Source organism: Somniosus microcephalus, chromosome 12 (assembly GCF_052327205.1).
Source record: "Somniosus microcephalus isolate GS21.2 chromosome 12, FLI_Smic_1.0, whole genome shotgun sequence".
Classification (NCBI taxonomy): domain Eukaryota; kingdom Metazoa; phylum Chordata; class Chondrichthyes; order Squaliformes; family Somniosidae; genus Somniosus; species Somniosus microcephalus.
This window is the reverse complement of record NC_140998.1, coordinates 190225044-190242508: the sequence shown is the minus strand read 5'-3', so window position 1 is coordinate 190242508 and position 17465 is coordinate 190225044. Positions and strand designations below refer to the sequence as shown.

General features: G+C 47.8%; 1 protein-coding gene and 1 pseudogene across 1 annotated transcript in view; one reads left to right on the top strand and one right to left on the bottom strand.

Annotated features, from left to right (window-relative positions):
* LOC147109791 (histone-lysine N-methyltransferase PRDM9-like) overlaps positions 1 to 17465 on the top strand; it is a 502134-nt pseudogene that overhangs the window by 329194 nt on the left and 155475 nt on the right.
* Positions 1 to 17465, bottom strand: part of LOC147109792 (rap guanine nucleotide exchange factor 2-like) — a 112469-nt gene that overhangs the window by 10152 nt on the left and 84852 nt on the right. Inside the window, 4 exon segments of the mRNA XM_086003888.1 lie at positions 5299 to 5451; positions 5713 to 5800; positions 7158 to 7181; positions 14669 to 14766. Of these exon segments, the coding sequence (XP_085860014.1) occupies positions 5299 to 5451; positions 5713 to 5800; positions 7158 to 7181; positions 14669 to 14766 (363 nt within the window).

Here is a 17465-nt window from a genome sequence, read left to right as displayed (position 1 = left end):
GAATTAGAGATCGGCCCCAAAACATAACTAAAACTTCAAATACATTTTTTTTTTAAATCACATTTTAAAAATAACTATAAATTACATAAAATAACTATTTTAAACAATAACTTAAATTTTTGAAAAAATTAATTACACTTTTTAACGGGGCTAAAAACAAACTTACCTTTCTTTAAAGTATTTAAAAATAAAAAACCTGTGGAAAAAATGTTTTAATTTTACTTAATACACCACTTACCTTGTTAAAAGCAGGCCTTGCGACTGCTTTTTAAAAGCGTAGCTGCTGGAGACTTACCCTCCTGGAGAAACCTGTAAAAAAGAAGAAAGATGAAACAGGTATACCGATTTGGATACTGTTGAGGGGGATGACTCACCAGGGGAAGGCAGCAGCAGCCAACTTCCTGGCACTGGGGGTGCTCCTGCTGCCCAGGAAGGGAGGAAAAAGAGTGGGAGAGCAATAGTGGTAGGGATTCTACAGTAAGGGGAACAGATAGGCGTTTCTGTGGCCGTAGACGTGAATCCAGGATGGTTTGTTGCCTCCCTGATGCCAGGGTCAAGGATGTCACGGAGCGGCTGCAGGGCATTCTGGAGGGGGAGGGTGAACAGCCAGAGGTCGTGGTCCACATTGGTACCAACGACATAGGTAAAAAGAGGGATGAGGTCCTGCAGCAAGAATTTAGGGAGCTAGGTGGAAGATTAAAGAGCAGGACCTCAAAGGTTGTAATCTCTGGATTACTCCCGGTGCCACGTGCTAGTAAGTATAGGAATAGGAAGATAGAACAGATGAATGCGTGGCTAAAGGGATGGTGCAGGAGGGAGGGCTTTAGTTTCCTGGATCACTGGGTCTGCTTCTGGGAAAGGTGGGACTTGTACAAGTCGGACGGTTTACACCTGAGCCAGAGGGGGACCAATATCCTTGCGGGGAACTGCTGGGGGGGGTTTAAACTAACTTGGCAGGGGGATGGGATACAGAGTGGAACTATAGTAGGGGGTGATTTACAGCCAAATACGGAGGAAAAAACAAGTCAGCTGGGAAGGCAGAGCAAATATGTGAAGGCAAAAGGGAATGTGGCAAGGCTGGAAGGCATTTATTTTAATGCAAGGAGTCTTGCAAATAAGGTGGATGAACTGAAGTTGTTGTTGAACACATGGGAGTACGATATTGTTGCTATCACGGAGACATGGTTGAGGGAGGGTCAGGACTGGCAGCTCAATATTCCGGGGTATAGAATCTTCAGGCGAGACAGAGGGGGGTGTAAAAGGGGAGGGGACGTTGCAATATTAATTAAGGAATCAATTACTGCTGTAAGGAGGGATGATATATTAGCGGGTTCCTCTAATGAGGCCATATGGGTAAAACTTAAAAACAAAAATGGGGCAAGCACTTTGCTGGGAGTGTACTATAGGCCCCCAAACAGTCAGGGGGAGATAGAGGAACAGATATGTAGGCAAATCTCAGAGAAGTGCGAAAATAATAGGGTAATAATAGTGGGGGATTTCAACTTCCCCAATATTAATTGGGATAGTCAGAGTGTGAAAGGCTTAGAGGGTGCAGAATTCTTAAAGTGCATCCAGGAGAGCTTTTTGAGCCAACATGTAGAAAGTCCTACAAGAGAGGGGGCGGTACTGGACCTAATTCTAGGGAATGTAGCCGGGCAAGTGGTGGAAGTGTCAGTAGGAGAGCATTTTGGCGACAGTGACCATAATTCGGTGAGATTTAAGGTGGTCATGGAAAAAGACAAAGACGGCCCGGAAATAAGGGTTCTAAATTGGGGGAAGGCCGATTTTAATATGATAAGGCAGGATCTGGCCAAAGTGGACTGGGAGCAGCTACTTATAGGAAAATCCACATCAAAGCAGTGGGAGACTTTCAGAAGGGAAATAGAGAGAGTACAACGCCAACATGTTCCTGTAAAGGTCAAGGGTGGGACCAACAAGCAAAGGGAACCTTGGATGACAAGGGATATACAAAAATGCATTAGGAAAAAAAAGGGGGGCTTTTGGCAGTTACAAAAGACTAAAGACGGAGGAAGCCCTAGAGGAGTATAAAAAGTGCAGGGGCATACTTAAAAAAGAAATTAGGAGGGCGAGGAGGGTCCATGAAATAACACTGGCGAGCAAAATAAAGGAAAATCCTAAGATGTTTTATAAGTATATTAAGGGCAAGAGGATAACCAGGGAAAGGGTAGGGCCCACTAGGGACCAAAGTGGCAATCTGTGTGTAGAGCCAGATGATGTAGGCGGGGTTTTAAATGAATTTTTTGCATCTGTGTTCACTATGGAGAAAGACGATATAGACATAGAAATCGGGCAAGGGGACTGTGACATACTTGAACATGTTAGCATCGAGAGGGAGGAGGTACTAGCGGTTTTAGCAGGCCAAAAAGTGGATAAATCCCCAGGCCCGGATGAGATGTATCCCAGGCTGTTGTGTGAGGCAAAGGAGGAGATTGCAGGGGCTCTGACACAATTTTTCAGAACCTCTCTGGCCACAGGGGATGTGCCAGAGGACTGGAGAACAGCTAACGTAGTACCATTATTCAAGAAGGGTAGCGGGGATAAACCAGGGAATTACAGGCCGGTGAGCCTAACATCTGTGGTAGGGAAATTATTGGAAAAAATTCTGAGGGACAAAATTAATCTCCACTTGGAGAGGCAAGGATTAATCGGGGATAGTCAGCATGGCTTTGTCAAGGGTAAATCATGTCTGACCAATCTGATTGAATTTTTCGAGGGGGTGACTAGGTGTGTGGATGAGGGAAATGCTGTGGATGTGGTTTACATGGATTTCAGTAAAGCTTTTGACAAAGTCCCGCATAGGAGACTGGTCAAGAAGGTAAGAGCCCATGGGATCCAGGGTGCCTTGGCGCGTTGGATCCTAAACTGGCTGAGTGGCAGGAGGCAGAGGGTGATGGTCGAAGGTTGCTTTTGTGACTGGAAGCCTGTGTCCAGTGGGGTACCTCAGGGATCGGTGCTGGGTCCCTTGCTGTTTGTGATCTACATAAATGATTTGGATGAGAATGTAAAAAGGTATGATCAGTAAGTTCGCAGATGACACGAAAATTGGTGGGGTGGTAAATTGCGAGGAGGAAAGCCTCAGGCTACAGGACGATATAAACGGGTTGGTCAGATGGGCGGAAAAGTGGCAAATGGAATTTAACCCTGAAAAGTGCGAGGTGATGCATTTTGGACGGACAAATAAGGCAAGGGAATACACAATGAGTGGTAGGACCCTAGGAAGTACAGAGGGTCAGAGGGACCTTGGTGTACATGTACACAGATCCCTGAAGGCAGCGGAACAGGTAGATAAGGTGGTTAAAAAGGCATATGGGATACTTGCCTTCATTAGCCGAGGCATAGAATATAAGAGCAGGGAGGTTATGATGGAGCTGTACAAAACGCTGGTGAGGCCACAGCTGGAGTACTGTGTGCAGTTCTGGTCGCCTCACTATAGGAAGGATGTGATTGCTTTGGAGAGGGTGCAGAGAAGATTCACCAGGATGTTACCTGGGATGGAGCGCCTCAGCTATGAAGAAAGACTAAACAGGCTGGGGTTGTTTTCCTTGGAGCAAAGAAGGCTGAGGGGGGACCTGATTGAGGTGTACAAAATGATGAGGGGCATAGATAGGGTAGATAAAGAGGAACTTTTCCCCTTAGTAGGGGGGTCAATAACAAGGGGGCATAGATTCAAGGTAAGGGGCAGGAGGTTTAGAGGGGATTTGAGGAGGAGCTTTTTCACCCAGAGGGTGGTTGGAATCTGGAACTCACTGCCTGAAAGGGTGGTAGAGGCAGGAACCCTCATAACATTCAAGAAGCGTTTGGATGAGCACTTGAAATGCCATTGCATACAAGGCTACGGACCAAATGCTGGAAAATGGGATTAGACTGGACAGGGATTGATGGACGGCGCAGACACGATGGGCCGAAGGGCCTCTTTCTGTGCTGTATAACTCTATGACTCTTGGCCTAGAAATTCAGTGGGCTTTGCGCCCAGTTACCGCCCAAAGAGGGCTTCTGCGCCAGTCTGCAAACTGCGGGCGAACTTCATTGACGCACTAATTGCGGCATTAGCCGTTAGCGCTGCGCCGCCACCGATGACGTCATTGGTGTGCGCAGCGCCCCGGTTCCGCCCCGACACTGGCCCGATCCCCATCTTCAGTAGCGGCCGCCTCTTCCGTGGCAGCCGCTAATAACATTCGGAGACCGGGTCCGTACAGCAGCCTTAGTGGGGCGCTTTAAGGTGAAGGTGCGGCCGGCCGCTTTTTCGGCGGCCGCCTGCCCGCACCGCCCCCCCCCTGCGGCATTGCCGGCTGGTTTCCGGGAGCCCGGCACTTCTCCGTTGTGCCGGGCTCTTTTGCCGGCACTCGCGATCGGGACTCCGGCTGCTGCAGGCACCTCCCCCTTAAGAGAGGGAGGAAGGCCTGCAGTACCGCAGCCTGCCGCTCCGCTGCGGGTGGCGCTGCGGCCACTAGCGCGCCGATATTCAGTTTCAGCGCCCCAAGCAGGGGCGGCCACACCCTTGAACAGCGGCCGTCCTCGACTTTGGGCGCTGAAACTGAATATCGGCTGGGCGCGAGTGGCTCCGCGCCCAGCGGTAAATTCTGGCCGCCAGCGAGCTGGCGGGGCTATAGCTAATTTCTAGGCCTATGACTCTAAGTTCCAGCCATACGTGCTGCCTCTCCGGCGCATGCGTTCGATCTGTGAACCCCTTCTTTCAAGGGAACGGAAGTTCTGGTTGTATTGATTTCTTTGTGGGTTCAATGACGACACATTGATGAAAGAGATTCTATTTTAATCTAAAGTTTGTTTAACTATCTTAACAGCATTACAGGAGACACCATCTTAGAGATCTATCTAAAACGAAACTAAAACTAAACTGCTTCTCTCTCACATGCCCTCTGCTGGTAAGGCATAAGTAATCACACAGGCAAATATGCTGGTAAGGCATCATAATCAAACAGGCAAATACCATCACTATTTGCTGATATCATTACACTGGTTTCCCGCGAATGCGCAGTGCATGCACGAAACCGGCACTTCTGTTGACCCTACGCGTGAGTACCCAGCCCGTACTCACCCGTGGGGACCCAAATTTCATATGAATAACCACTAGAGGGGAGTGATGCGACAGATTTCGGCATATGGGCTAAGCAGACGAAAATATTTGCTTGTAGCAGATTGGAAATCTCAAATACTATCAGTATTTGTACCACAGCACATTAGCAAATACACTGCTTTTTCATAGGTTTGGGAAGGGCACATCTTTGGGTCTGGTGCATTTTCTTTCTAAGATGCTACCTTTCCTTGGTGAGGTCTGAGGAGATGTAGGAGGAGACGACAGCTGGGATGATGTGTTTGATATAGTATCTTCTGCCTGCTTTTTATTTCGATCCAAATTTGCTTCTTCAGACAAGGACAGAATTTTCTTCAAAGCTTGAGGAGAATGGGTACCTGAAGGACAGAAATTGGAATAGCAATGCTGTTAAAGTAACCCTGTTCATTTCAACACATACAAAGCAAAATAATACTGAACAAATATACAATTGTAAAGAAAAGATATTCAAAGTCACAAGTCTTTGGAACAAACGCACTTGATATTTTACTGAAATGGCTCTTCAGACAGGTTATTTTTCAAGCACACTTTGTGGAAGGGAAAGAGCAAACGCTTAGTTCAAAAGCAGAGCAGCAAATTATTCTTTAAAATGTTATTACCAAATGGAGGGAGGTCTTTAAATTGCACGTTCTTGTGTGATGGATACAGTGATACAGCTGGGACCTGGAGGGCCTGATTTACTTTCTGCTGCTGCTTCTGATGCTGTGCCCCTGATCTGGGAGCAACTGGAGATGTATCTGAAAGTTTCCCTGCTTTCTTTTCTCCTCTGCTCTTGGCTACTAGATACCAATGAAGAAAAAAATTACATATGTACAGATTTCATTGAAAAAACAAGATTCCAACTGACAATTTTTAAATCACTTAACTTGCTGTCACTTATAAAGATATGTATTTCTTGGAATGGGGGAATGAAACATGCTGCAATTCAGCTTTGTTTCAAATGCTTTGGTATTAGTTGATTTGATTTTTATTTTTGGTCCCTGCTGTTTTTGTTTCAGAAGTGTAACATCTCGTGCAACAGTGTCATCATGCTGCAGGTCACAAGACTCACAGCTGCAAAGGACAGTTTGTAAAACAATAGTTGTCCTTTAGTTTTACAAGTTGTGGAAAGGAATTAACACAAAAAAGGTTGAAAAATCTTTTCTTCCACCTGAGGGGGAATAAAAAATATATAGTTTTCAGTTTTACTTTTTAAAACATTGTTGAACTGGTGCAATGAACTGGAGCCCCAGTGAGCTGTACCAGAGTGAGCTTTTAATTCCAGCCATGTACTCGCTTCAGAGATACGTCCTGAGCAGAGTGAAGACAGTTTTCTAACCCAGTGAACTACCTATTCTCCATACTTTTGCATCAAAATATATAAGAAATAGTGCATATCGCACATGCCCCTGTCCTCATATCTTGGGTGTCACAATTGCACCTGATTGGCTTAAATTTCATATTCATATATTATGGTCGATTTTAAAGTTTTTCGATTTACTGTTTTAGCCTTACTTATTTTTCTCTTTGTGTTTCCATCTTTTTTCTCTGTAGGGAACATGCGTGTGGGCCAGGAGTGTCACACAGCTGTGGACCAAGGGGGGTCACACAGCTGTGGGCCAAGGGGGGTCACGCAGCTGTGGGCCAAGGGGGGTCACGCAGCTGTGGGCCAAGGGGGGGTCGCGCAGCTGTGGGCCAAGGGGGGGGTCACGCAGCTGTGGGCCAAGGGGGGTCACGCAGCTGTGGGCCAAGGGGGGTCACGCAGCTGTGGGTCAAGGGGGGTCACGCAGCTGTGGGCCAAGGGGGGTCACACAGCTGTGGGCCGGGGGGGTCACGCAGCTGTGGGCCAAGGGGGGTCACGCAGCTGTGTGCCAGGGGGGTCACGCAGCTGTGGGCCAAGGGGGGGTCACACAGCTGTGTGCCAGGGGGGTCACGCAGCTGTGGGCCAAGGGGGGGTCACGCAGCTGTGGGCCAAGGGGGGTCACGCCGCTGTGGGCCAAGGGGGGTCACGCCGCTGTGGGCCAAGGGGGGGTCACGCAGCTGTGGGCTGGGGGGGTCACGCAGCTGTGGGCCAAGGGGGGTCACGCGGCTGTGGACCAAGGGGGGTCACGCAGCTGTGGGTCAAGGGGGGTCACGCAGCTGTAGGCCAGGGAGGTCACGCAGCTGTGGGCCAAGGGGGGGTCACACAGCTGTGGGCCAAGGGGGGGTCACACAGCTGTGGGTCAAGGGGGGTCACGCAGCTGTGGGCCAGAGGGATGACGCAGCTGTGGGCCAGGGGGATGACGCAGCTGTGGGCCAGGGGGGTCACGCAGCTGTGGGCCGGGGGGGTCACACAGCTGTGAGCCAGGCGCTGTGGGGCAGCAGCAGAATTGTATTCCACCACAAACTGTAAACTCATGGCCCGGCATATTCCTCACTCTACCATTACCATCAAGCTGGGGGACCAACCCTGGTTCAATGAGGAGTGCAGGAGCAGCACCAGGCATACCTAAAAATGAGGTGCCAACCTGGGGAGGCTGCAACACAGGACTGCATGCTAAAAAGCAGAAGCAGAATGCCATAGACAGGGCTAAGCGATCCCACAAACAACGGATCAGGTCAAAGCTCTGCTGTCCTGCCACATCCAGTCGTAAATATGGTGGACCATTAAACAACTAACGGGAGTAGGAGGCTCCATGAATATTCCCATCCTCAATGATGGTGGAGCCCAGCACGTGAGTGCAAAAGACATGGCTGAAGCATTTGCAACCATCTTCAGCCAGAAGTGCTGAGTGGACGATCCATATCGGCCTCCTCCTGAGGTCCCCACCATCACCGAAGCCAGTCTTCAGCCAATTTGATTCACTCCATGTGATATCAAGAAATGACTGAGCGCACTGGATACAGCAAAGGCTATGGGCCCCGACAACATCCCGGCTGTCGTGCTGAAGACTTGTGCTCCAGAACTAGCCGCACTTCTAGCCAAGCTGTTCCAGTACAGCTACAACACTGGCATCAGATACAGCCATATCCTGGCATGGGCTAAGGACTACACTGTTAAATGACATGCCCTCATGCTGGATGTTATCTGTTACATAACAGTGAAAAATATAAGCACTGCTTATTGAATGAGGTACAGCTTGGGAGAGGTCAGAATTCTTAAAAATGGAAAAAGTCGTTTATCTAATGTTTTTCAACATCCTGAAAGCAGCACTGGACAGCTTTCCATTGTGTTCTTGTGGAGATTCAGTCTAATTCCTATTGATAATGTGTTCCATGTTACTGGTGAGATGATGGTTTCATTCAAGTACATATTGAATCCTTCCATACAGAAACATACAGACTGAACTAAAAGATCGTCTAACTCACTGGTGAAACACTAGATTCTATCGTGCTACATTAGTTAGCTAAGCAGCTATTAGTCAATGCAGCGATGGTGGCAAAATATTTCAACATTAATGCTATCCCAAGGTCATGTAATTATGCAGTACAAGACCTGAGCCAACAAATAGCAACAGGAGAAACAGGACTTTTTCCCAATTTACAATGGGAGTTGAGTGCCATGCTGGTCAGTTGCAGTTTGAAATGAAGAGGTGCAAATTTTCAACATGAAGTAAATGTATCTGTGGCAATTTAAACTATTTCTACGAGGCAAAAAAAACAGCTGAATTATTTACACCATTCCAACGAATTAAATTTACAAAGCACCGGGAGTCAGCTGTATTAGAGATAATATTATTGGATGTGTGTAAATGCATGTTATGGTATTTTTAATACTGCAATAATTAAGAATAATAGTGTGTTTAATGTAAAACGTTATTGTAAAACAGTTTTGCTATTTGTCAGTACAGCCATGTTTATCATCATACTCTACTATGAGGAGCTTGTTGTGTATGTACCTTTAAGAGAATAACTGGTCTCAGACTGCAATACCGGCAGTGACCACCCCTGTATAAAAGGCGCTAGAGAGCCTCTGTTGGTTAGTTTCGTTTATGCCTTTCACCAGTAAAGACTTGTTTGTTTCTCTCCTGCTAGTCCGTGTCTCAATCATTCACGGACTTAACACTGGCGATGAGTTAGAAAGAACTTACCTGCAACTCAGCAGCAGCTCCGACGACGTTGAAGGTCGGAAGAAAAAAGAGTCCATTGAAACTCGAGGAACGGGCGTCGACCTTCAATCATCGGGTTCAAGGCTTTGCAGGAGCGACTTTCCAGAGCCAGGCTGGGTTCCTCGGTCCATGGTTTCCCAGCTAATCGGGCTGGTGGCAGGTAGTGCTCTGATCCTTCCTGGGCTGCAGCGGGGCCGGGCAGCGAGTCGGGAAGCAAGGAGAGAGAGAGGGTGGAGCATACAGGGCGCGGCCGGTGTTTCGAAGCTGGGCAGTGTTCGGACCTCAGAAGAGGGAGGGAAGTGTTCCAGAGGGCCCGCTCCACGACGGGAAAATAATAAAAAAAGAATACGCGCAAGAAACCGTGGAAAGCAGCGCTAACAACAGCGGGGAAGAAGGAAAAGCATGGGAGGCGCCATTTTGTTAAATCAGAGAAGAAGGCAAAGCGCGGGAGGCGCCATTTTAGATTTGCAAGATGCCGAAGACTGGCTGTATCACTGCTTTTGATAATACATTAGAGGACTGGACCACGTATGTGGAAAGAGTTGAGGTATATTTCGAGGCAAATTAAATAGCGGAGGGGAAAAAGGCATCAATATCGCTGAACGTAATGGGCGCTAGAACGTACGGTCTATTGCAGGATCTGATTACTCCAGCCAAACCGAAGGCGAAGAGTTTTAACGAAATTGTTGCTGTTCTACAGGAGCACTTAAACCCTGCACCGCTGTTGATAGCAGAAAGATTTAAATTCCACAGGAGAACTCAGCACAAAGGTGAGAGCAATGCTGAGTATCTTACGGAACTACACAAGCTATCAAAGCACTGCCAGTTCGGAGCAGGACTGGCAGATACCCTACGGGACAAATTTGTCTGTGGACTCCTGAGTGAAGGAACACAGAAGAAGTTACTCGCAGAAAAAGAGCTGACGCTAGATAAGGCTTTCAGCGTGGCAGTATCGTATGAAGCAGCAGCCAGGGGAGCTGCAGAAATTCAACAAAAACCACAGGAATACAGCACCCACGAAATGACACGGGGATTTGCAAAATGTTATCGCTGCGGCAGAACTAACCATGACCAGAAGGACTGCTGGTCCAAAGACAAAATATGCAGACAATGCGGGAAGATTGGACACATTGCACGAGTTTGTAGGTCTGGGAAGAAGACCAGCGACAACAAAAAGGCTACTAAGGAACCGTACAAGAAAGTACAAAAGATGACGGACAGTAGTTCCGAAGACCAGATGAGCGATAGTGAATCCGAGAACAGGAGATTAAGCTGTCTCAAACTTCACAATGTAATCGCAAAAGAGGATCACCGAACCATTTGGGTCACCCTCACAATAGCAGGGTCCCAAGTTAAAATGGAATTGGATACAGGATCAGCGCTAACCGTCATGAATCGACGAGACTATGAGCGGCTATTTTCACACATACCCTTGAGAGAGACATCCATCGTCTTGACGACGTATACGGGGCAAAAAGTATACCCCAGAGGAAAAATAAGGGTGCCTGTCGAATACAATGGCAAGAAAATACGGAAATTGTATCTCTACATACTGCCAAATGGTGGACCACCGTTATTGGGACGGGAATGGATCAGGAAGATAAACTTAGATTGGCATTCCATTCATGCAATGACGGTGGACGGTAAAAAAGATGAAGACGTCACTCCTGGACGATTGTCAACAATCTTAGCTAACGCCAAAGAGGTATTTCAACAAGAACTGGGCACGCTTAAAGGCGTAACCACCTCGTTAAAAATAGAAGAGAATGCAGTTCCCAAGTTTTTCAAAGCGAGACCGGTACCATATGCAATTCGTCCAGCCGTCGAGGCAGAGCTAGAGAATCTGGAGAAGGCGGGCGTGTTGTCTAAGGTCGACTGGAGCGAGTGGGCGACACCCATCGTTCCTGTCATGAAAAAAACGTTAAGCAATAAGTCCGGAGAGCCAAGGAAGATTCGCATCTGTGGGGATTTCAAGGTGACGGTGAACCCTGTCCTTCACACAGTACAATATCCTCTTCCAAGGATAGAAGACATCTTCGCCTCACTGTCTGGAGGGAAGCGTTTTACAAAAATTGACCTAGCACAAGCATATTTGCAGATGGAGGTTGAAGAGTCCTCTAGGAAGTATCTCACGATAAACACTCACAAAGGTCTTCACCAATATCATCGATTGGTATTCGGAGTAGCATCGGCTCCGGCGATATGGCAAAGAGCGATGGAACAAGTCCTGCAAGGGATTCCGGGGACTCAGTGTTACTTGGACGACATCCTTGTAACAGGTGAAGATGACAGTGAACACCTTAACAACCTAGAACAGGTGCTCACTAGACTACGGGAACATGGGCTGCGAGCCAACCGCCCCAAGTGCGAATTTTTTAAGAAACAGATATCGTATTGTGGCCACGTGATTGATGAAGAGGGGTTACATAAGTCCCCTGACAAAATTGAAGCGGTTGTTAAGGCCCCAGCGCCTGAAAATGTGTCGCAACTGAGGTCATTCCTCGGGTTGGTGAATTACTATCATAAGTTTTTGCCGAATTTGTCGACAATTCTGCATCCACTGAACGCCCTGCTACGAACGGGGGTAGCATGGAAATGGAGCGATGATTGTAAACGTGCTTTTCAGAAGAGTAAGGACTTAATCACTTCGAAGGAAGTATTGGCTCACTACAACCCAGCACTGCCAATCAGGCTGGCATGTGATGCGTCTCCCTACGGCATTGGGGCGGTACTGTCACATAAATTCCTTGATGGTTTGGAGAGGCCGATAGCTTTTGTGTCACGCTCGTTAACTTCTGCCGAGCGTAACTACGCCCAGATTGACAGAGAGGCCCTCAGCCTAGTGTGGGGGGTGAAGAAGTTCAATCACTATCTGCACGGTCAAAAATTTACTCTACTAACCAATCATCAACCTCTTGTCTCCATTTTCAACCCTCAGAAGGGCGTACCGATAATGACAGCACAACGGCTGCAGAGATGGTCCCTTTTCCTAGGGGCACACCAATATGACATCGAGTACAGGGGAACTAAACAGCATGGAAATGCTGATGGATTGTCACGTCTACCGTTGCCGACGGTGGAAGAAGAAGACCTTGCAGTGGATCCAATGGAGTTATTCCACTCGACCATAGTCGAATGTCTCCCTGTGACGAATGCAAACATAGAAAAGGAAACACGGAATGACCCGACACTATCACGGGTCTATGATTTAATGGTGAAGGGATGGCCAGCACATGGCGAACCATTGCTGCCAGCATTTTCGTCAAGAAGAGAACAGCTGTCAGTGTGCAGAGGTACCTTGATGTGTGGATCCAGAGTAGTAATTCCACCTAAGTTGACGGATAGAGTGCCCAATGAGCTTCATGAGGGTCATCTGGGTGGGGTAAAAATGAAGAGCTTAGCCAGAGCGTTTGTGTGGTGGCCGGGAATCGATAGAGAAATCGAAGAGATGACCAAGAGCTGTGCAGGATGCCAGAAGGTCCAAAACGCCCCACCACAAGCTCCTCTGCATCCATGGGAGTGGCCCTCATCTCCATGGCAAAGGGTGCACATTGATTTTGCTGGTCCCTTCATGGACTCGATGTTTTTAATTGCGGTGGATGCACATTCAAAGTGGCCAGAGGTAATAAAAATGTCCTCAACCACCACGGAAAAAGCTATCGCAGTTTTACGAACCATATTCGCCAGGAATGGGCTGCCTGAACAGATTTGCTCTGACAATGGACCACAGTTTGTGTCTGAAGAGTTCCGGAGGTTCTTAAAGAACAATGGTGTTAAGCATTACACATCTGCCCTATATCATCCAGCAACTAATGGATTGGCCGAGAGGTTTGTCCAAACATTCAAGAAGGCTATCAAGGCAATGTGTAATGAAGATATACCCCTACAACACAAGGTGGACAACTTCTTGTTTGCCTACCGGAATGCGACACATGCGGTTACCAACCAAACTCCAGCCATGATGTTCTTCAATCGAAGACTACGATGCCGCTTGGATTTGGTTAAGCCAAACGTCCGAAGAGATGTGGAGAACAGGCAGTTTCAGAATATGAATGAAAGGCCAACCAGGAGTTTTAAGATAGGTCAACCAGTTTTGGCCCGGGACTACCGCACTGAGAAATGGCAGCCAGGAACGATTTGTACACGACAAGGACCTCTCATGTATACTGTGGACGTTGGGGAGAGCATTGTAAGACGCCATGCTGACCAACGTCAACTCCACACCACGATCTGATACACCTGGTAATGAAATCGGCGTTCCAATTGCAGCTACCGCAGAACCGGTAACATTGGAAGCAGATGAACCAAACGACGACATTGATTCCGACTCAACATTGCCAGAAGAACCTGATACTCCAAAGAGGCGTTACCCAGACAGAATCAGGAAGCCTCCTCAAAGACTGAATTTATAATTGCTTAAACTTAACCAATGTATCTAGCAACAGTAATTGTGATTGTAATTCGTTATCATTAGTGTTAAATGAATGTTATGTACTGTTTATCTAAAAGGGGAGGAATTGTTGTGTATGTACCTTTAAGAGAATAACTGGTCTCAGACTGCAATACCGGCAGTGACCACCCCTGTATAAAAGGCGCTAGAGAGCCTCTGTTGGTTAGTTTCGTTTATGCCTTTCACCAGTAAAGACTTGTTTGTTTCTCTCCTGCTAGTCCGTGTCTCAATCATTCATGGACTTAACAGAGCTCCTTTCTGTTTTGAGCAAGATAGGCATCGGGCTGCTTAAAACTAGCAAACACCGCACTTCTTCCATTGACATGGTAATGCACATAACATATGAATAACCACTAGAGGGGAGTGATGCGACAGATTTGGGCATATGGGCTAAGCAGACGAAAAAATTTGCTTGTAGCAGATTGGAAATCTCAAATCCTATCAGTATTTGTACCACAGCACATTAGCAAGTACACTGCTTTGTCATAGGGTTGGGAAGGGCACATCTTTGGATCTGGTGCATTTTCTTTCCAAGGTGCTACCTTTCCTTGGCGAGGTCTGAGGAGATGTAGGAGGAGACGACAGCTGGGATGATGTGTTTGATATAGTATCTTCTGCCTGCTTTTTATTTCGATCCAAATTTGCTTCGTCAAACAAGGACAGAATTTTCTTCAAAGCTTGAGGAGAATGGGTACCTGAAGGACAGAAATTGGAATAGCAATGCAGTTAAAGTAACCCTGTTCATTTCAACACATACAAAGCAAAATAATGCTGAACAAATATACAATTGTAAAGAAAAGATATTCAAATTCACAAGTCTTTGGAACAAAATCACTTGATATTTTACTGAAATGGCTCTGCAGACAGGTTATTTTTCAAGCACACTTTGTGGAAGGGAAATAGCAAACGCTTAGTTCAAAAGCAGAGCAGCAAATTATTCTTTAAAATGTTATTACCAAATGGAGGGAGGTCTTTAAATTGCACGTTCTTGTGTGATGGATACAGTGATACAGCTGGGACCTGGAGGGCCTGATTTACTTTCTGCTGCTGCTTCTGATGCTGTGCCCCTGATCTGGGAGCAACTGGAGATGTATCTGAAAGTTTCCCTGCTTTCTTTTCTCCTCTGCTCTTGGCTACTAGATACCAATGAAGAAAGAAATTACATATGTACAGATTTCATTGAAAAAACAAGATTCCAACTGACAATTTTTAAATCACTTAACTTGCTGTCACTTATAAAGATATGTATTTCTTGGAATGGGGGAATGAAACATGCTGCAATTCAGCTTTGTTTCAAATGCTTTGGTATTAGTTGATTTGATTTTTATTTTTGGTCCCTGCTGTTTTTGTTTCAGAAGTGTAACATCTCGTGCAACAGTGTCATCATGCTGCAGGTCACAAGACTCACAGCTGCAAAGGACAGTTTGTAAAACAATAGTTGTCCTTTAGTTTTACAAGTTGTGGAAAGGAATAAACACAAAAAAGGTTGAAAAATCTTTTCTTCCAGCTGAGGGGGAATAAAAAATATATAGTTTTCAGTTTTACTTTTTAAAACATTATTGAGACTGGTGCAATGAACTGGAGCCCCAGTGAGCTGTACCAGAGTGAGCTTTTAATTCCAGCCATGTACTCGGTTCAGAGATACGTCCTGAGCAGAGTGAAGACAGTTTTCTAACCCAGTGAACTACCTATTCGCCATACTTTTGCATCAAAATATATAAGAAATAGTGCATATCGCACATGCCCCTGTCCTCATATCTTGGGTGTCACAATTGCACCTGATTGGCTTAAATTTCATATTCATATATTATGGTCGATTTTAAAGTTTTTCGATTTGCTGTTTTAGCCTTACTTACTTTTCTCTTTGTGTCTACATCTTTTTTCTCTGTAGGGAACATGCGTGTGGGCCAAGGGGGGTCACGCAGCTGTGGGCCAGGGGGGTCACGCAGCTGTGGGCCAGAGGGATGACGCAGCTGTGGGCCAAGGGGGGTCACGCAGCTGTGGGCCAAGGGGGGTCACGCAGCTGTGGGCCAGGGGGGTCACGCAGCTGTGGCCCAGAAGGATGACGCAGCTGTGGGCCAGTGGGGTCACGCAGCTGTGGGCCAGGGGGGTCACGCAGCTGTGGGCCAAGGGGGGTCACGCAGCTGTGGGCCAGGGAGGTCACGCAGCTGTGGGCCAGGGGGGTCACGCAGCTGTGGCCCAGAAGGATGACGCAGCTGTGGGCCAGTGGGATCACGCAGCTGTGGGCCAAGGGGGGTCACGCAGCTGTGGGCCAGAGGGATGACGCAGCTGTGGGCCAAGGGGGGTCACGCAGCTGTGGGCCAAGGGGGGTCACGCAGCTGTGGGCCAAGGGGGGTCACGCAGCTGTGGGCCAAGGGGGGTCACGCAGCTGTGGGCCAAGGGGGGTCACGCAGCTGTGGGCCAAGGGGGGTCACGCAGCTGTGGGCCAGGGGGGTCACGCAGCTGTGGCCCAGAAGGATGACGCAGCTGTGGGCCAGGGGGGTCACGCAGCTGTGGGCCAGGGGAGGTCACGCAGCTGTGGGCCAAGGGGGATCACGCAGCTGTGGGCCGGGGGGTCACACAGCTGTGGGCCAAGTGGGGGTTCACGCAGCTGTGGGCCAAGGGGGGGTCACGCAGCTGTGGGCCAGGGGAGGTCACGCAGCTGTGGGCCAAGGGGGGGTCACGCAGCTGTGGGCCAAGGGGGGTCACACAGCTGTGGGCCAAGGGGGGGTCACGCAGCTGTGGGCCAAGGGGGGTCACGCAGCTGTGGGCCAGGGGGGGTCACGCAGCTGTGGGCCAAGGGGGATCATGCAGCTGTGGGCCAGGGGGGTCACGCAGCTGTGGGCCAAGGGGGGTCACGCAGCTGTGGGCCAAGGGGTCATGCAGCTGTGGGCCAAGGTGGGTCATGCAGCTGTGGGCAAAGTGGGTCACGCAGCTGTGGGCCAAGGGGGGTCACGCAGCTGTGGGCCAGGGGTGTCATGTAGCTGTGGGCCAAGGGGGATCACGCAGCTGTGGGCCAAGGGGTGTCATGTAGCTGTGGGCCAAGGGGGATCACGCAGCTGTGGCCCGGGGTGTCATGTAGCTGTGGGCCAAGGTGGGTCATGCAGCTGTGGGCCAAGGTGGGTCATGTAGCTGTGGGCCAAGGGGGGTCACACAGCTGTCGGCCAGCGACCACCGATGAGAAATCAAACCTGATTTTATTCTTGGCACATCTGGAGTTAGTCTTACTTTACATGCAACCTTTCATTGTTTCTTTCTTTTCACAGCAGTTTCAAAATGTTTTTTCACTGCAGTCTTTACAATTGTGCAAGTCTGCAATGGATTATATGCAATTTGTTTCTATGGCATGCAGAGAGCCAAGTAGCCAGGAAAAGGGATGGGCAAAACAAACTCCACAAAGACCAGCACAGAAAACAGCAAAGTACATAAACATTGAATAATTTTTTTTGAAACAGCAAAAATATACCTAAAAATAGTGTGCAAGGAATAAATTATTTTAAATAAATTATTTTACATTTATTTCTTGCACTTATTGTATATTTTTGCTGGTATATTTTTCTTTTCTATTTTATGCACCTTTTTCTGTTTTCAATGCTGATCTTTGTGGGGTTTTTAGCCGACCCGTTTTCATGTCCAAGGTCCCGTGTGCTTTGCCATGGACGTCTTACATCCAGTGAGAATGTATCATCGTTAAAAGGTCGCACTTCAAAAGTGTCAAAAGTATTTTAAAAAAGGCAAAAGAAAGCTAGCCAAATCCTGCTCTTTTTTTCCTAACACGGCCTACCGTCAGTGCAAGAATCAGGGATTTACAAACACGGTCAATTTTAAGCAACTG